General features: G+C 40.2%; 1 protein-coding gene across 1 annotated transcript in view; it reads right to left on the reverse strand.

Moving 5' to 3' along the window:
* LOC113128046 (SEC14-like protein 1) overlaps positions 1 to 17,943 on the reverse strand; it is a 29,891-nt gene extending 11,948 nt beyond the window's left edge. The window contains exons 1-4 of the mRNA XM_026303089.2: positions 17,571 to 17,943; positions 15,805 to 15,894; positions 376 to 525; positions 13 to 144 (exon numbers count right to left, since the gene is read on the reverse strand). Of these exons, the coding sequence (XP_026158874.1) occupies positions 13 to 144; positions 376 to 525; positions 15,805 to 15,867 (345 nt within the window). The 5' untranslated portion in view covers positions 15,868 to 15,894; positions 17,571 to 17,943. The remainder of the gene's footprint in view (positions 1 to 12; positions 145 to 375; positions 526 to 15,804; positions 15,895 to 17,570) is intronic.
* Positions 17,944 to 21,367: the final 3,424 nt, after the last annotated feature.

Consider the following 21,367-nt stretch of genomic DNA (forward strand, 5'->3'; position numbering starts at 1 on the left):
TGTGCTACTGACCGAATAGCAGCAAGTCTCGTTGATGATAACCCTGTTGGAGAAGGTTTCATTGTGGGACTCAATGTGCAGAGTCCTCTCCTTTCGGTTCAGTGTGTTTTTCTGGATGAAGTATACATAGTCCACACCAGCAATCTGCAAAGCACATACACAACAAAAAAAAAAAAAGACTCAAAAGATATCACATTTAAATGCGAGGGCACTTAAAATTATTATATGTTTTTTTTTTTTTTTTTTTTAAAAGTCATAAACTGATGAAAAAACAATATAATACTCTTAAGGAGTGATGGGAGTTAGTAAAAGTCACAATAACTACAATATATTAGACTTGATATATGTTAACTGATGGTCTGACGAACAACATACCCTTTTGAGCAGCCGTGGGGCATCTACATCCAGGGCACAGCGGCGCTCAATCTTGTGGGTGGATCCGTCTTCGCTGGTCTCCTCGTCCACCACATCACTCGCCACAAACATGGGGATGAGGTGACAGGTAGGAAATCGGCGCTCATAGGCCTGAAACGAAACATAACTTGTCAACAGAGTAGCTTTTAATCGGGGAAAATATATCGTATAGTGTTCAAATTTGCTCCAGCGTCATCTCTCTGCATGCAGCGGAGAAAGCAGACAAGAAAAATCTAAAGGCAGCACAGAATAACTATTTCGAATTTTAAAAGGAGTTTTTTTGCAGATGCTATTTTTTTGCTAAACATGGTTATCTATCAAATGCTCTGAGAAGTTTGGTCTTTGGAAAGGATTTTCTTTATTAAGTCTACACTTATGTTTATTTCAGAAAGTTTGAATGAAAGGTTCAGGAACAAAAAGGACAGAAAAACATAGGGCCTTTCTTGTATTTCCAGATTACATAAATTTTATTAGAAAAAAATCTGATGAACTGTTTAACAATGCAAGTATTGGGCTATGAGAAACTGAAGAATCTGAATAGGAGGGCACAGAATAGGTGTGTGCAACAAGCAAGTCAGAGGCCAACCATAAGCTCCTTTAACCTTGCACCATTCTCAGTTGGGTTGAGCCACAGACTCACCTAAAGCATTTTATAATTCCTATATAATTCGCCTGTTGTTGAGTATTGCACAACAAAGGGTACAATACTCAACAACAGGCTCTATGCCTAAGGCACCACCTGGTTTTAAAATTAATTCAAATTAACAGGCAAATACAGGTCTGCCAGCTGTTATGCAACTGGGCTTTGGCTTACACGATGTGCGGAAGCACCCTTTTCTTGCTACTCTCTGTGTTGTCTCATCTTGAATCTGGCTGGCATCGTTTCATACCTTGCAAGTCTAAACACCAGCCTACAATAAACTGATATGAAGTCAGTCAAAATACTGAGCTGGTGTGGCACTCTTATGTCATTAAGCCTTGTTACATAAACCAAAAATATGTTATATGTCACAGCCACCATGATATCAATGATATCATGCAATGCAATGTCATTTGATGGATTTACGTTCCATACTGCACAACATCAACAGAAGCCCAATGTCTAAAGGCAAGAACAACAGGCTCCAATGACTAGTAGGCGTACCTGAAAAGGAGCTGTAACCAAACTGTTACAGCTAAAGGGGAAAAACACAAACTTGTTTTACCACTTAAAGCAACAAATACATCATTGAGTACAACTGAGCTATAAATGCACACAAGGAGGTATGATTTACTTTTACAGCGTAAATGCTACCCAGGTACTTTTGTACTTGGCTTACATTTGACTTACTACTATTGAGAACGGGTATAAAGAAAGCAAAAGCATGATGCATGATGTACTATTGGGAATGATGCAGTGCAATAATATCACCTGCAAATCTACCACTTCATCTGGGACATGGATAAAACTGTACAGTGTGCAAAAGTAACAGTGACAGCAGAGATTTAAGCCTAAAAGTTAAGAGAAACGACAGACTGTGAGTTCAACTAAAAGACACTTGCTCTCTGACAAAGGAGCTGTGGTCTGTGAAGCAAACAATAACCCATATGTCTTTGAGTTCCTATGAAAACCATGAGAACTAAAGATCAGTGTCTGAAATATGATCAAATTCAACAAAGCTGAATACAAAGGTGAAGTCTGAAGTTCTTAACCAGATGAACCTATAATGAATGTGCAGCTGCAGTTTATCTTAATGACTAGCTCAAAAAAATCTCACTGTGTTTAGAACATTTCCAAATGAACAGTAGGTTTAGACCTCTTAGTATGTTGAGCTGCTGTTGTTTTGTGTATGAATAGGGAATCGGTGGTGTTCAGCAGCTCCTGGTCTACTGGTGCCAGGGCTGCCCTCCAGCCACTGACTGAGTGAATGCTGAGCTCTGTTTTTCAGGCCTGATGCTCTGGAACACTGGGTGCAGGCCTTTTACTGCCGTCAGCACAATAGCACTGACTGTAAACATCAGTTTCCCCCATTAAAAACAGCCATATGTCAACAACAAATGCCATGTCCTACCCAACACACCATCACTTTTTGCTCTAATAATAGGCTTACATACTATATACAAAGACATGGTTTACTTTACAGTAGTAATGAACTGCTAAGAGGAACAAAAGAAAAAAAAAAAAAAAATCTCCATAAGAGGCTTGTTCTGCTTTATGAAAAACCAAACAAAACTGTTATCTGTTATCTGGCCATGGCACAACTGAAAATAGTTTCACTCTTTTGGTATTGAAAACAGGAAACAAGAAGGTCATACAGGTTATTCCTCAAAAGGGGAATGTAAGGGCTTGCTACAGTGCCGGTTTTTCAAAATGCAGAGTGGTCACCCTTGATCATCTGAGTGGCTTCTACTCAAACTTTCAGCAAGGTTGGTATTACTAACAGCTAACATTTAACTGCAAAAACTGAAGTAAATTAACTAATAACAAACAAACAGAATTCTGTCATTCTGTCACGTCGAGCTCTGATATTCTTTGGTGTTTACATAAGATCTTGTTTTAGTTGACAAACCTTGAAGCCACTGCCCATCCAGGATATTTGACCTCTAACAGGATCTACTCTACATTCACGTAGAGTGAAAATGCCCGTCATGAAGTGTTCTGCAGGCATGACTAACAATGTGCAGTTAAATGCAAGTAAAACAACAACGCGTCAATATTCAGGTCATTTGGCATTTATCCAGATCATTACTTAAGTCTATATTGACCTACCATTTAATATTGGTAAACCACATGGAAGCGTATAATTGAGTACTCCATTAAGAGCTTTTCATAACTTCCTTCTTGTCTGCACAAACACAGAGAGGAATAGAGCTGTTAAGTGGGATGATGGGATACTGTGGAGGCACCTGCTGCAGAATTTAATAGATTCAGCAGTAGGTGGATAATGGCTCTAATGGTACATAACTGGCCCAGGTGTGTGCCAAAAATAAACAGAAAGCTATAGCTTCAACAGGCTGTACAGCCAACACCTGCAATGCTCCATTCACTTCAGTGAACATGTAATCTAGATTTCCTCATAACTTCTCTGTGAACAGCGGTTTAATAATAAACACTCATGTTTGTACATGATACCACCCTGTCATGTAGTCAGTCTTTGGGAGTACTTGCATGCACTGATAACAACCCAAACAGCCATGGTAACCAAACTCCACCACAGTAAATATGCATTTGTCCTTTACATTTGCCCTTCCCTAGAATCCTGTGGCACAGTGAGACAAAAAAAAAAGTTTCCAGAGTAGGTTAACCACCGTTTACCTATGTAAACAGACTGCGAGAACATCATCTTCCAGGCCCTGTGGTAATATCAAACATTCAGACAAACCTCAATTTGCCAATACATGAGTAATAGTTTCTGGAATTTGGCTGGAGATTTGTATGTGCTTTCCAGGGAAAGAAAATATAAAAACAATACACTATTACTTAATCCCTTCCTGCATTCTCTCTTTTGACAACAAGCAATGTGTGCAAGGCTCATGGTATGGAAAATAAAAACAGATTCTGTTCAGGAAGTGAGATTCAGGAACTGCAGGAGCTCCAAGGGGATACATGATGCACTTTAAGACTTCACACAGCAACATGGTGCATGTATATGTGTGTAATATAAGACTGGGTGAGAAAACAAGATTATTGGCAGGCAGCCTAGGCAAGATCTGTGTTGAACTGGTGGCATAATAAAAAAAAAAAACAAACAAACATAAAGCACAATCTAAACAAATATATAAAAAGAGCTCTCTAGGACATACTAAGTTTATTGAAATCAAATTTTTAACATTTGAGAGTACATCATCTTTAATCTAATCCTGCAATTTAAGTACCTAAGAAATTAGCAAAACTAAAAAGATTATTTCATGAATTAAGTTGACAAAGAAAATTTACATGCAATTATTATGATAACCAATACATTTTTAGATATTTCTCTTGGGTACATCACACTGATTTAAAATCTTTTAAAACTCAAATAATGCCATAAAACACAAACCCAAATCATAAACAACACACAATAAAGCAAAAGTCAGTATACTCGTTTAGACTGCCCAGCCTCAATATATATTCATTTATTGCTTATCCTCCCAGGGTAACAGGGAACTGAAGCCAAATCTAGCTGACATCGGTTGAGAGGCAGTTTTGTCCTCCCCGGACAGGCATGGGGAGAACAACATGCAAACTAATGAAAGACTCGGATTCAAACGCGGAATCGTGTAGCTGTGACAGTGCTAATCATCACACCATGCCACACAACCTAACATTTGAACTTCTAGTATCAAGTGGCAGCATCACTTTAATTGCCAGCTGTAGTAAAAGTGCAGAATTGTGCTGTGAAAAAAAAAAACAATAACTATACCCAAACAATGTAAACAATCATTTACAGGTACAAAGTAGAGCAAGACAGAATTGAATTCACTCAGAGCTTTGCATTTACTCTCATACTTTATAAGCATTCTGTCAATGCACATGAGAGGTAACGACTGTGGTTAGAGTAGGGAACTGGTGCAAGTCCACCAATGTACTGCAACAATATTGTGCAAGAATATAGCTAGAAAAGCTACAAAAAAGCTACAAAAAGAAACACCCTCAGCCAAAAGCAGGTACTGTTGAAAACTTCAGCTCTTCATAGGAAGTAGAGAGACACAAGTTGCTCAAAGATGAAATGACTAGACCCAGTAAAGGTTACATAAACTTATATTTGGAATTAATATCAATTTCATTTACACAGAAAAGGACAAAATGCCAAAAACACCAAAGATGCCTTGGTTGTGGTCAGGCATCTTAGATAACACCTTTGCCTCTCTAGTCAGTAAGAGAGGGGTCAGTTTGCTAGGGGTAAGAAGAAAATCCTTGGCTTTTAAGTCTCCTGGGAGCAACACTCTGACCGGAGAACACTTCCAACTTCCTCAGTAGCGGTGCCATATCTCTGGAGCTTATGAAAATTGTTGTGTAATAGAGATGACAGCCACCCAGAGGTCAGCCTCTGCTATTTCTATCAGCTTTTTTTTTTTCTGGCAGCTCAGAAGATAAGAACATTTTGGTCGAGGGCATTTTTAAGATTAGGATCCTTTCAGCTTAGAGATGAGGGCAAACACACTGTCAAAGCAACTACACAAAGGATGAGAGACAGCAGTTGATCTGGTTGGATCTTCTAAGTCCTCATAGGAAATTAACAAAAAGAAAAAGGACTAACTACTGTTGTACACAGAGAATATGGGACACCAGCATGCGTCAGCAAGTGCCTCCCAAGATGCTTAGTTTCCAGTGCAGCATCTTTGAGTGTCTCACACATGCAGTCACAGAAAAACAACACCCTACATTGTCAAGAGTGCTACAACACTTTGGTCTTACAGTGAAACTGCCCAATGATGTTTCCCCTTAAATTTAATAATAATTCATTGTCTTGACTGGTTTGCATTTAGAGTTGCTCACAGAAAGGGTGTCAGATCCACTGTCTGACAGACAAATGGGGTCAGAAGGACATTTCAGACTCTTAGGCCTACAGATTAGTGATCCACTCCTGGCCATCAGCAGAATGACAAGACAGATAATGTCATGACAGGTTGTCAAAGACATATAACCTGCTTCTGTAAATAAGGGTCCTGGCCCACAAGAGATGGAAACTGTATAATTTGAGGTGAATAGGTTAGGGTGACAGAGAATGAGGTATAGAGAATGGAGAGGAAAATTCCTCCTGGTTTTCATTTCAGAGAGCAAAGCTATCAACTCTAAACTAGGTCACTGACAAGGACTGGGGAGAGCAGGAGGAAAGTTATAGGCTGTTCTTATAACAACTAGCAGGTTATAATACAGTCAGTTAACACAGGTTTTTCAGGGCACGAAGGATAATGAGGAAGATCTCATCCTTAGTGATTTAATATTGAAACAAAGAAGAAGAAAAATCTTTGTATCAAATGTCTGTATTTTACTTCTTTACATTACAGTTGCTTCATATGCCTACAGTTTAATCCACATATAAAACAAGCCATGGTTTTAGATTTCTTAGAATGGCAGAGATAGTTTATGTAACCATGCATTTAAGAATCTCTTCACACATTAGCAGAGGCATCCCAATGACTCCTATGCTAAGAATAAAACATAATTCTAGTCATTTTCAGGCTTTACTTTAAGATATAACAATGGTGGTAAAAGCTCAGTTTGGCCAAACAGGGTTTTCATCAACATTGGTTTCACTATGACTCATCTGTTGAATGAAAGTGCACAGCATACAATGCATTTGAGTAGAGAGCCACAAATGTGAAACCACTCTTGGGGAAATAGCCTGTAATGTATCCTGTGATGTATCGGGACTTTCCATGTACTGTTCTCCAACCAGTTAAACAGCTTTGAATGCTACATGGATGTTGTGGACACCACCTTCTGTGTTGCTATAGCACTTATTTGTTGAGTAATTAATATAGTACCTGCTGTACTTAAAAGTACACAATTGTTTTGAACTGCATTCACCAAAAAAGTTGGTGATGGAAACTATTTATCATAGCAAATCACTAAACTACCTAAAGACAAATAGGATTACACATTTTTCCACCCCTCAGTTCCAAACGTATCTGAGCTTAGGTGTAGATTGGATATGGGGTAGGAGAGAACAAGCTCCCAATTGAAAAGATTCAACAATAGAGCCTTTGGTTTGTGCATGCCATACCACCCACTTCTCTCCTTCCAGTGATCTCACTGTCTGCACTGCAATAGAAGAAGTGACTGGAACAACCAACTTTAAGAGACAAGAGACAAGTATACTTAAATCTAAAGTCTTAAACCTTGGTGAGACATGTCATATGGTAAACTGTAGGGCAAGTATGACTGAATATGTGTGTGTGTGGGTGCGCACCAGGAACTGACAACACCAGTAGAATGGTCATCTATCAGCTATCAAAAAACAAGAGAAAAACAAGAAATGATTAACTATTTGCCAATATATATATTTCTGCTTGTGCAAGGCTTACTGAGACATAACTGTTAAAGTACGCTTCAACTCTATCAGCTCACTAAAGCATACAGGGCTGTTGAGACCCTGATTTGGCCATGCTGTCAAATGATGAAATATATAAAACAAAAATTCTTGGTGGAATTGTACCTAATCTGAATCTGGTGGAATCTGCTTATTGTATTTGAAACATTTCCCAGACCCAGCTGTGAACAGAATAGTGTCAACCACAAATCTGTGCTTTTAAAGCTAAACACTACATCCATGCATCCAATTTCTATACTGCTTATCATGAAGCACCCACGGTCATAGGGGCTGAAGCCAATCCCAGCTGACACCAGGTGAGAGGCTTGGTACACCCTGCATAGATTGCCAGTCTGTCTTTTAACACTACAGCATGAATTATGTTTATGTAGATGGTGTTACCCCAAATTTGACAGTTATTACTATCAACAATCAAAATTATTTCGTGCTAACATAGGAAAATGTGTTTAAAAACAGAACCAACATGGGATCACAATATCTGACATCAACCACTGTACAGATTTATGTGAATTCCTCATGAGCAACGAGTTATATAACAGCAGCATCACTGCCATAATGTTTTACAATAAAGGAAAGAGGAGTGCTGGCATTGCATTTTCACCATTACAAGATTCAGTTATTTTATTAACTGTGATGACTGTATCATTGAGTGGTTTCAGTAAATGCTGCTGGAGCTTCCCGACAGGGAAACTGTAATTTTTGATCAGTGCTCTAGACATTTAAATTAATGGACTGATCTATTTGTGAGTACAGGATGTGTATGAGAATGCCTACAAGTCTCAAGAGAAAAGAAACAGAGCTATATATTAAAAAAAAAAAAAAAAGATAATATTATTGTGGGTTGTCTGTTATCTATCTATCACACTGCAGAGTGGTTCTTTCTGACAAACCTTTCAAATTAAATACACAGGAAATCCATATTTTTGGATAAATATTTGTGCCTTCAATTGGATAAAAAAGGATAATATGGTCTTGCTGTACATGTTTAATGTATGAAATAAAAGCAGGAAGAAAAATCTTTAAGCAGCCTGATGTTCAACCACACACAAGCTGAGGAACATGGCAGAAAGCTACACACACACAGTAAGATTGTCACAGGATAGTGTACCCATCCCGTAGCTCTCACATATATCTGCGTCACTATGGACTGCCAGGCTGTAGCATGACTGCAGTGAGTGTATGTCTGTTTAGATTCATCTGTGTCTAGCAGAGTAAAGCACCGAGAGAGGGGAGCTGTTGGGGCAGCATCCTTGCAGCAGGAGACAAGCTGAATGAATGTCCTGCTGATCATTGAATGAAATCAGCTCTAGAATTTTCTCCTCGACTCCCGGAGTCACGTGGTGGGGGTGGTGCTACAGATCTCTATTAATGCTGTTTGAAGCAGCACGCCAGCTCTTCTCCCCGAAGGCAGGCCATAACTATTCATTGTTTTTGGCAAAAAGCATCCAGTCGAGTAAGTGAATGAGACGCTGTGGAAAAGCTCTGACAGATTCATTCAGAATAATTGATGGAAATTCACTGAATCAGAACAGACAGGTGCAATGTTGGGAAAAGCTAACTAGAAAAATTAACATTTACAGCTAAACCAGCAAACACTTCACGGGAGTAGGCATACTCGATAAAATCTCTCTCGAGGAACTCTGTCTAAACCATGGTCCTTTTAATAGACCACATTCTCACGACAATGACAAAATTAAGAAAAAGGCCAAATTCTCTATTAAAGCAAGTCTAACATGAATGAGAACCTTTTCTTGTGCACTGCTCCTGACATGAGACCACTAGGTGACATGCCAGCAGCTCAAAGATTAAGATTAAAGCAACAGAGCCAAGCCCAGGATGCTTCAGTGCTACAATTGGGCTGCATAAACCTTAATCAGACCTGGCTGTAAGTGGGTCAGTGCATTGTGGGACAGGACAGCACTCTGGCAGGCCCATGAAGCACTGTGCTAGGCTACACAGACGGGGGGGGTGGCAGCAGGATGAGCCAAGTTTAGAAGCACTAGCTCAGCGATAAACAAGCAGAAAAACAATGTGTTGGTGTCCAACACTTGGAAAAACCTGCTAGGAATGACCCAAATGCAGTTATAGCTGGCGCACAAATAGTTGATTAACAAATGATGACAAAATTAATAGGATCAGAGCTCCAGCAGCAGAAAACCAAACCTGTCAAAATACTGCAACTACCATCCATACATCCATTTTCTATACCCGCTTATTCCTTAACCAGGGTCACAGGGATCTGCTGGATCCTATCCCAGCTCTCTTTGTGTGAAAGGCAGGGGTACACCCTGGACAGGTCACCAGTCCGTCACAGGGCCACATAGAGACACACATAGACAAACAACCTGACACACTCACTGTTATGTGCAATTTAGAGTCACCAATCACAAGGGAGAACTCCACACAGAAAGGCTGGGTTGCGAACCCACGACCTTCTTGCTGTGAGGCTTGCTGTACAAGATAAATACATAAAATGAAACAGGAGTAAAAGGCAACACATAAAAGTATCCAATAAACCATACAACAGATAAAATCAAAACAAATTAAGATCAGATAAATAATGTCAACATTTTAGATTGTGTCAAAGGCCAATGAGAACAAGTGAGTTTTAAGAAGAGATTTAGAAACAGGTAATGAGGCCTGTCTAATGTGTATGGGCAGCTCATTCCACAGTTTGTTATGTCACTGCATAAGCTTGGTCCCCTTTGAGCTTATGTTTAGTTTGTGGATAACTCATGGGCAGCAGGCGATCTCAGCGACCGGGTTGGAGTATATGCATGCAGGAGCTCAGGGAGGTAGGGCAGGGCAACACCATTCAGACAATTAGAAGCAAAAAAAAAAGTTTAAGATGGACCCTAAAGCACACAGGCAGTCAGTGAAGTGAGGATAAAACCAGGGAAATGTGCTCATATTTGTGTGTGCCAGTTAAAATATGTGCAGCAGCGTTTTGAATGAGGAGCAGTCGAGAATGGAAGACTGACTAACGCCATAAAGTGCATTACAGTAATCCAGCCGTGGGGTGACAAAGGATTGGCCTACGGTTTCAAAGTGCTGCCGTGTGAAAAAATGCTTAACTTTGGCCAGTTGCCTCAGGTGGAAGAAACTAGACTTGACCACTGATCAAATTTGGCTGTCAAGCTTAAGATCAACATCCATTTTAAACCCTAGATTTAAGATTTCAGGTTTGGTATATTCTGACAAGTCCGTGGTCTACTAAGTCCAGTATTGGGACCAAACACCAACACCTCCGTCTTAAATGTAAGACATTCAGAGCCGTCATTTTCACACTTGTGTTGGTTGGTTGCCTCCTCAATGAACTGACCACCATCACCATCAATCTTTGATATAAAACATAATCTGGACATTGGCCTGAAGTTAGCAAGAACACATGGGTCTAGCACAGGTTTCTTGATAAGTGGCTGCACTACTGCATGTTTAAAATTTCTGGGAACCACCTCTGAAGTTAAACTGCCATTAATTATGGTAAGAGCAGATGGACCTAATGTAATGAAAACCGGGACGTTAGAAGTCCAGAGAGCCTGGAAGAGAGGCCGCAGGTTGTGCAGATACATGCCACGCTGCCGCAGGCGAGGAGACCAGGGATCATAACACACTATGGATGGGGAATTACATCTAGGACTGGTAATATGTTCTTTCATGACCTGTCACAAGGGCTAAGGATGCAAGTAAACATGGTAATAGTTCAAAGATCAGGTCCCTTGCCAGCTATGACGGATGTCCAGTCATCTGGACTCATCTGGGATGGCTAGTCAAACACTGCACATGAATGTGTAGCACTGTTGGTCCTGTTTCAACACTCACACATATACAATAAGTAGACAGGATCTGAACTGAGCTAAACACTATTTTTTAGTCACAAACTGAGGTCCTTATCTATGTTACAAGTTGTTACAGAGCAAACAAAAAAATTACACTTCACCTGAGTGTCAAAGGATGTGTCTAAGAAGGAGGTGTGTGTAATGTACGCATTCTTTTTTCTGTCACATGCGTGTAAACATTGAAATTCTGAGAATCTGAAGTCACATGGTTGTAGCCCAGAGGCTACTCTACAGGCAGCCAGAGCTTAGTCTAACAAGTGCCACTTGGCTAGTGCCAACACACTTTCTCCTTTTCCTTTACAGCTTATTGTGGCATTTCTGTTTAGTTCTCTAGTATCCGGCTCTATTTCCACATCTATTAGCCAATGCCTTTTATTTTATGTTATGTCTCTGGTTACTAAACTGTGTGTCTATAATGCTTTTGTGAGTCAGTGTTTTAACACTACAAGGTTTTACTGGCCAAAGAGATGTTCTGACTTCTATTATAAGGCAGTCCAGTTAGCTTTGAAAGCAGTCCATTGACATGCAAACTTTAGTCTCTGACGTTTATGTGCATGTTTGTATTGCTGCCACTTATGAGGAGGATTTAGTCACTAAGCAGGAACTGGTCCTTGTTACTGACAGTGCCTTCAAGTCCAGCAGGCATTACACTAGCATGGCACATCCTGTTCTATCCCCTGTAGAAATTCTACTGGGACATGGGCAGAACCAAAATGTCCTCATGGATTAGTTACTGGGCCACAAGTTGCCATGGAGCACATTAAGCTAAGACAGGCTTTGATTCACTAATACCCTCTCTCCGTCTCATGTGGACTAATCTGGGAGTTCAGCCACTAAGGAGGAGTATTGTCTTTTAAGCTTAATGATAACAGACAGTGCCAAGTTAGCAGACATTTACTATTCCAGGGTCAGTCAGGCTTTTATTTCTCTTGTGACTACTGAGGTCATTTTTCATCAGCGGATGTGTACCAGAAGCAACTGTCCCTTTATGCCTGAAACAACAGTGAGTGGGCTATTGTGTGGTGCCTTTGACATTCCTCTGCAACTCCCAGAGGACAGGCTCTGAGACTGGACTGCTGCGATAATAGCAGCAACAGCATCAGCTACACTTCCTGTTATTGAGATGCGGCGGCTGACTCAAGGGACCACTGTGGCTAAGGGTAATGTGAAAACTAACAACAAAAAAAAAAAGAAAAAAAAAAAACATACTCACACAAACAGCTCCTGTACTTCCTTAATACAACTATACTCCCTCTCAAAAACAACAGACCAACCTAAGCGTACACAGCCACCAATGGGCACAACTTTCAAAAAGATGAGAGTGCCACAGACTGAGTTAATGGTATATACAAAGGAAGTTCAGAGTTTCCTATTAACATCCACACTGTAGATGCTGTGGTGTGCATTTCACCCTGGCGCCATTCTAATCTAATCAGCAATTTCATGAGCTGGCCTCTTAACTAACATGCATTTCTCAACACCAGGCATTTCTGCAACAAATCTTTAACTGGAAAATGAAAGTACAAACTTTAATTACATGTCGAATCTAGTCCCCTAAAGTTTATTTGTACAGCTCTTAATTACTGTTGCAATCCCAAAGCACTTCATAATACCCACAAGCCAAAAGTAAAACAATACCAAACTACACGCAACATTTGATTAATATTTTGTTTTCAATTTATTTTCTTGGCAATGATGACCAGCAGGCTCCAGCAGATCCCCATGACCCTAAACAGAATAGGCGGGTTTAGATAATGGATGGATGATGACCAGATGTTTCATTTTTAAAAGACAAACTTCATTACTATAAACCTTACATTGGTACATTCTTTTCTAGAGCAGGCCTTTCATAATTGCAGTAAAAGACACAGACTGTCAAACCCTCCAATTGGATGTTCAACTGCCAAGTCATGAGAGAAATATCAACAATGGGAATATTTAAAGTAATATGTTCAAAACTGGGTACAGTAATCACTGCAGAACAAAAACTAGTTGAAGGGCATCCGAAATCCCAGCCTAACCTATGCAACCATGCATGCAAGCCACAGCAGTGTTCACCAGAGGTTGAAATACTTTGAGAGCACCTACAAGTGAGCCGAGTGTCTCCTTGAGGCCAAAATGTAGAGAGCCTATATTTCATCTAGATTAAAAGAATTCATTTAAAGGCCTACAGAGGAATGTAGACTTGTTTTTGTATGGGTATTTCAAAGAACAGACAGTATCCAAACAGAGTCAAGTAGAGGCAGAATACCAAATTCCTCAAAGCACAATGTCAACTATAATCCCCTAACAGACGAACGGGAAAAGCCATTACTGGCAAATATTTCAGACAGTCCCTACAGAGGAACTAGAGAGAGGAATAACATGGCTGAACTAATCTATGGCCCAGTATAGCAATGCACATGTTCTTCAGGACTTCTCTGCATTATGCCTAGGACAGCTACACACTGAAATAGCTTATTCTTGTCAGCACAGTTGATAAACAATACACTACATCAAAGCTTCATGGTGGTTTTCCTCAAGTGCAGGATGTTGTTATACTACTATCCTGCAATGTTGAAAGATCTGCTATAGAAGAGAAGTGAAAGGGGAAGAGATTTCACTGGGTTTTCAATAAGAAGAGCCAGCAAATCCTGTGACGCACCATTAAGTCTGCTCTGCAGTGTCTGCAAAAGAATTCACTGCAGAAAAAAGTCACAAAGACAGGAAAGAATACAAATGCACCACACGCAGCTTCAAACTGACCGAAATGTACAGTCACTTTCCTCACCTGCTTTCTTGTGTTTTAACTGTTAAATTATACAGTAAACACAAACATTTTTTTCTGTATCCAACATCCACCTTATACATCGCCCAAGGCTATTTCATTAGATTTGTAAAAGTGAAAAATCTACAAGAAGCCCATGAGGTGAGTAATCTGCAAGTTAAAAATCATGTAAGTCTGCTTGTTCCTATTACTATTCTCCCCTTTGGCTACATGTGTAGACCCAGGTATAAGTACCTCTATTAATACCCAGTCATTTGCCTGGTGCTCAATGCAGCCTGCATTAAGGAGATTTAGTTCTCCTGGACCTTCTTGTCAACCCTGTGTAAAGCTGATTCCATTTAAAGAAAACAGCACGCCTGAAACCTGGCATGCTAAAAGCACATGACAGACTGCTAAAACAAAGCACTTCCCAAATAACTTCCAGGTGATCAGAGCTCATTTAAAAGAATAAAGCAGGAATGCACTGCAGAAATAAAGCATCTTTGACTAGTTTGGCTGAAGCTGACAAGCACAGAATCATTCCAGGACACTGCAGGGATGTATAATACTGACACACAGCAGCTGAGGTCAAAACATTTCTGCGTAAACCACCCATCCACAATCCATCCAGTGTGTGGTTCATAGTGTGGTGTGCTATAGCTTGTTATTGTTTTTTTTATTTGTATTTAAAAAGAAAATGCATCTCACTTATACAACATGGACATTATAATAAAAAAAAATCTTCTTTTATTATCTTTCACACCCAGTGTTACCATGAAACTACAGCAGAAGGAGACACTACACTACAGAGACTCTGTCAGAGATTTCTATTTGCTGGCTTCTGGAGCATTTAGTCAGTGAACCTTGCCTAACATCCGCTCATCCACTGGGTGGTGAGCATAAGTGAGAAATGTGGGAATAGCCAGCATAGATGGCACTGGGAATGCTGTGGCAAAAAAGTTATTTAAAACAGAGTGAAAAGCAATAAAATGAACATACAAGTATGTGCTCAACACAGGCACTCATGCCTGAAAGTTAGCGAAAATAAGTAGGGAGGCAATTGCTCACTAAGAGCCATCTAGGGCACTGAATGTTTATGCTCTTATTGGACGACCACAACCTAATCTGCACCTCTGTTTGACTTAACACAGCCATGGTGTATATTCAGATGCTGAGTGTGAGGATGCACAGCACCTGACAGGCTCCAGGTCAGTAAACAACTAATAGATCTAAAACCACAAGATGACAGGAACCTTTACTGGGCAGACAGTTTCAGAAATTCACATGGCATAAGTGAGTATGTGTTATTTGTGTCACGGGGGTATTAGCTTATTCTTTACAGCTACAACAACTTCTAGCTAGGTAGTTCCCCTGCTACAAAAGAAATTCAGGCTTGGATCTGTTTCTATAATTGAGGACATTACTTGGAATGGTTATTTTATTGAATAAAACATGAAAATAAGCCACTTTCATAAAGGACTAGCTGTTAATCATTAAAACAATGATCAACAGGACAAAAACAATACTGACAGTAAAGCTAACCAAAACCTAAGTCAACCCAGCTGTGGACATTACAGTGGTGATGCTGGAACATTAAGTAGGCTGCGTACATTGCCAGTCTGTTTTCAAAAACAGAATTATGAATCTGTGAGAAATAACATGCAAGGTGTCTAATTCAATGACAACCTTACTGAGGGTCACCTCAGATGCCAGCCAGTGTTACATAATTTTGCATCTATGCACTATTCATGGGAATAAAGGGACTGCGACTGCAGGTAAAGTCACTTACCGCCATCACCAGCTCAAAGGGATGCTTGTACACCCGCACAGGTGACTGATACTTCTGAACCATGATGGGGATTACAGTAACACCAACAACCTGAAAAATAAATCAATCAGAAATTGAAAGAACAAGTAAGATATGATCACAGTAATTTGTGATAATGACCTTTACAGCAGTACAGCAGCATTGGCCCTACAACAAGAAACTGTTTGTGTAATTAACTAAAGGTGTGTTTTGGCTGACTGTGTGTGAGTGCCTTTGTGTGTTGGCAAGCAGCCCTGAGAACAAGAAAACTGTGTATAGTGATGGGTTGCAGAAGGGAACTCTCCTGAGCCGTGACCGAGGATCTCAATGATCAGTGGATGCAGCATTTCCTGCTCATTTATCAGAGACTGTACCACTGCAATGGCTTTTCACTGCAAACTACTGGGGATATAAACAGGCTAAGTTTAACTACTGTATCTGCAGCAATCCAGGTCACAGCTACATAACAACAACACATCATCTAATGCTAAATAACACTACAGGTGCAATTCATAATGTGCAAACTGCACATTCCACATGCTGGAGCAATTGAGCTGAGGCTAGAAAACAGGATAAGATGGCGTGAAAACATCTGGAATCCTCTAGTCATTTGAAAATTTGTAGTTAAAAAAACAAAAAGCATGTATGTTTTCATGAACCAAGCATAATGTGGTGTAAAAACAAAGATTCTGTTTACTATAGGTATGTTAAAAGGAGTGCAAAATATGGCTTGAACTACACCTTCTGTTTTTTGTTCAGCATGCTGAAACCTGTTTGCAGCTCCTGCTATGCTCTGATGGGAACATGGCTGCAAGGAGGGTGTGAGCTAACCTCCCAGTACTACTGACACAGGGATCAGGGCAGGCAGACTAATAATACCCAGGGTAAGATAGAAGCAACAGTGTTCCTCCCTAAACACCACATATCCAACAACTGCTGCTGCCATACATAATTACCGTCATGGTTCCAGCTCTGTCGTCAACTTTAAAAACATGTCGAAACAAGACAATTATTTTAGTAACCTATGTGTAAATGAAATGTCAGAGTACGTAACATTCAGCAGTATGTTTCTTTCTGATTACATTATCAAGTCTAAGTGACTGGCATCTGCTACATTTCTGTTGTCTAATTATCTTGCTCAGCATTTATGTGTAACTTAATGTGCGAAATCTTCCCAAGCTTTTGTCCCATGTCACTTAACGCTACTTTGCCAGCACCGTGTTTGAATGACTTCTTGCCATTTGTTTTGGTATTCCGAGAATTGAGGTCCCCGTAACAGGAAGGTGAACATTAGACCCCAATACTCGGTAGTATGCAGCGGTAACTGTTTGGGTTTGGCCAAGGCTGGGGTCTGATTAAGCATCATAACATGCGGCCGGATAAGCGTTAAGGTGTAGGTTAAGTTCATATTAAGATAAGGGGGAAACAGACTTCACTTCCCCCAGAAATAGACTCGCGAGCCGTGGGCTAACAGGGACCAACTGCAGCGTTAACTCACCCAAGCCTGGAGAAATATTATGATTTCAATCCCAAAACGTTAAGCTTCTAGTTGAAAAAGAAAATGCAAATGAAACTCAGTTATAGATATTATGTTTTAAACACAACCACCTCAATAGTGGTTATGCTGCCACGCCGATTTGTTAAGGTTAGCTTACACAACAACCGCGCTGGCTAACTGAGACTAATCCGCAAGCTAGCGCTAACTTCAGCGTTACAAAATTGAAATAAATCTCACAACTTGCGCTTACCGGTGATTCAGAGAGCTGAAGAAGTCTGGACTGATTAGTCTAGTAAGTCGTTGTTTCTTCTGAAAGGGATATCCGAGTGAACTCTTGCCATTCCCGTCCTTGGCTCTTCACTTCGCCGGGTCTGGGTGGTGAGCTGAAGCCCGCAGCTAACTGTTAGCTTTAGGGTGCTAGCTGGCCATGGTGTCGGAGTAAGTACAGCAAACCGTCAGAGCAGTCCTCCTCACAGCCCGGTGAGAGGCACAAATTAAATTCCCTAGACAATCCACTGTTACTGACGCTTAAGCAGATGAAGTGCGAGCTCCGGAGGACAGTCTCCCGTCTGTCCTCTGCTGCTCTGTCAGTCATGCCTGTGATGCTGTTTCGCTCCTCCCCGTGTTGAGCTCGGTTTGCTCCACCTCTCCGGGCAGCGCAGCGCTGAGTCCATAAAACCCCCCATCCGTGCGCTGCCCGGGCACATCTGTTCCAGCGAAGGACAAATGCCACAGGGCATCTATGAGCAATGCAAATTTAGTCCTCAAGTTCCGGAATTATAGTTTTATTCTCAAGAATTTGCAGTTACATCGCGGTCATAAGTGCTGTGCAAAGCTGATCCGCGGTTGATTGTGCAACCAGCTCAGATCGCCAGATTAATATGTCTGTCATGCATTAAAACCAAAGAGCCTACATCACCAGGGGGACATCATATTACTAGTGAGACCGACACTGAGTTAATGCTTTTCACCATTAATATTAAATTTTAATGCATTTTAGCATTAGGAGACAGATTTTTTTTACATGGTCCAAACAATAATTCAAATTCATTATATTATGGAGCATCCACAGTCATAAATTTCTCATAATGGACTATATCTGCCTTTTAAATTCCCATGTTACAGTGTCTCACGCTTTGTAAAAAATATTGCTATCCAAAGCCAAAGTAAGAAAATATCGCTTGGGTTATTTCATTAAACTTGTTACAGTTAATGTGAAGTTATTTGTGAAGAGGCTGTTCAAAGTTTCAGTAGTTTTAAGTGACACCAAGGACATGTCACCGTTGAAAATTACTTCCAGAGGAGAATCTTCAGTTTCATCTGCCCTCAAAAAGGTGTGAGCTTGGAAAGATGCCAAATGCCTTGTGTAAATGGAGACAGTTTAAAGCCATTTTAGGCCACAGGTAATCAATACTGGTGCTGGTGTCTGATAGTTACTGTATCACTAACATGAAAAACAAGCTTTACAATATCTAATAAATAGTATGGGCCCACCTGAAACACAAGACCTCTGCTGTTGTTGCAAACAAATAAATAAATAAATAAATACATAAATAAATAACAAGGTGCCAGTTGCTTTGAAATTAACACAACTGAAATGAACTTGATCACAACATATTAAACCCATTTATAGTTTGTAGGTTCTCTATTAGAAAGCCTTGACGTGAGCACCTACATATGCAACATTTGTTGGTAAATGATACTTCCTTCAGAACACATGACTGTCCTACATGAGTGTTTCTTTCCTGCTGCACAAATATGTCTGGACTTTGCTGTGGCTTATAAGCTTCTGTTTAGGTCTCAGAGTGAAATACACTCACATCCTAATTATGTAAGCGATTTAGCAGCAGTGGCAGTGGATGATAGCATTAAGGCGATTGTGTTTCAAAGGGCAGGCTATTTCAGTGTGTGCAGCTTATAGCAAGGTCTGCCATCAACAGAAGTTTAAAGACAACAGCAGTCACATTACAAAGACTAATTAAAAATGTTATTGAATGGTAAGCATAATGTCTCTCTGGAGAATTTGTTTATGAAGAATGTGGTCCATTGTGAATCCATTACAACAAAGTAATGCACCATTCATTGCCTTGCCAAGAAAACAGGATGTAGTCTTAAATATCACAGCTTTTGGCTCAGTTTAAATCAAGGTCATTGCGAAAGGTCGTCGTATTGTGTGCTGTTCAGTGATTGAGCGTGGGTGAACTTCATGTTTAGTGTGTGAAAACGGAACAAAGGCAGAGGTGGTTTCTTCCCATCCCTTTCTTCCCCCCATTTTCCCTGCACCCTATAATTACAGTGTTTGCTAACAGCTGTTAATCCCATTTCTATTATAAGCATGAAGTTGATCTTCCAGTCATTTTCTACACTTAAGGCATTTCTAGGCTTATATGTTTTGATACGTGATCTTCAGATCAAGGGTTTGAAGTGTCTGAAAAGCATTTCTCCTCACTGTCACTAACCATTGTGAGTACTTTCTCCCAGTGGTTTCTACATATGTCTTCTGTGTCATTCTTGCTGATGATGGTAAAATCAAGCAACCACAGCCAATATTTTGATGCGTCTCATTAGCTATGCAAAGCTAGATCAAGAACACGTGTTCTGACTGAAATATATAACAGTGGCATCTCATAGTGCATCAATGTGTTTGTCTAAAAAAAAAGTCTGAAAACATTTAAAATGGATATGCAGTGTCCTCTACAGGGCAGTGACTGCAATTACAACAAGAGTTGACTGACTGTTGTCTCCATCCACCAATCCTGGTTCAAAACTGGACAGGGGCCTTTCTGTGTGGAGTTTACATGTTCTCCCTGTGCTTGCCTGGGTTTTCTCCAGGTACTTTGGTTTCCTCCCACAGTCCAAAAACATGTATGTCAGGTTGATTGGTGACTCTAAATTGCCCATAGGAGTGAGTGTGAGTGTGTGAGGTTGTTTGTCTCTATGTGGCCCTGTGATGGACTGGTGACCTGTCCAGGGTGTACCCCTGCCTTTCACCCAAAGAGAGCTGGGATAGGCTCCAGCAGATCCCTGCGAACCCTAAATAGGAATAAGTGGGTTCAGATAAAGGATGGATGGATGAATGTTGCTGTTCTTTCCTCTCTACTCTATCCATTTACCCCAACCGATTGAGGCAGATGATCTAGATCTAGATTTTGGCTTTAAAACACAACAGTTTGATTATCAGAATGGTTGCAAAATCATTTCTTTCATTCAGCTAAATAATCATTGCAGCTCTACAGTCAATACACATAATTTCAGTACTTTTATCAATACTTAAACACAGCCACCAGGTGGCCCTAAAAAATAAAAAAAATGAACAAACAAACAAAACAAACTCTGAATGTCCAGGTATTAGATGTAACATGTAGAGTGCTGCAGTGGCCTCAGCAATTTGCTGTCCACTTCTATTTTACCATGAAGCAGTGACTGACATTACTGTTGACATGATCTCACCCTAGTTGGACAGACACAACAGTATCCTGCAGGTGTGTATGAGCAGAGAGCAGCATGTGTACAGGAAGTGGTTTTGAGAGTCTCACAACCCGATCTCGACAGGAAGTACAGCTTTTGACAGGAAACTGATGTTAACAGTCAACAGTCCGCACACCCACAGGTAGCTGATTACAGACCTTATCGCCCTTTTAATTTGGAACTGCTTTACTGATCATTAATCTTAAGAGCCCATTAGCAGTCACAGTCTACACCCTTTCGTGGAAAAAAAATATTTTTTGTTAGAAAACAAACATGTTAATTATGTCATTTTAAATAACACAAAGTAACGTCTAAACAAGGGACATATGATCTGTTACTGGATCTTAATTACTGATTTACAAACATTTTCTTACAGGAGTCTTGATAAATAACAGAAAACAGATAATGTGTTAGACTGGAAATTGTGTGTCCTTTAAACCTCTTCATTTACCTGAAACCAGAGCATAAAGTCACATTTCTCATACTGGGACAGACATGACTCAAAAATGAACACAGATGCTTTGAGGTGGAGGTGGAGCTGAATATCAGCATCAGGCCTACATTGAATCGTGCTCTGAA

This window comes from Mastacembelus armatus, chromosome 1, assembly GCF_900324485.2.
Source record: "Mastacembelus armatus chromosome 1, fMasArm1.2, whole genome shotgun sequence".
NCBI classification, from domain to species: domain Eukaryota; kingdom Metazoa; phylum Chordata; class Actinopteri; order Synbranchiformes; family Mastacembelidae; genus Mastacembelus; species Mastacembelus armatus.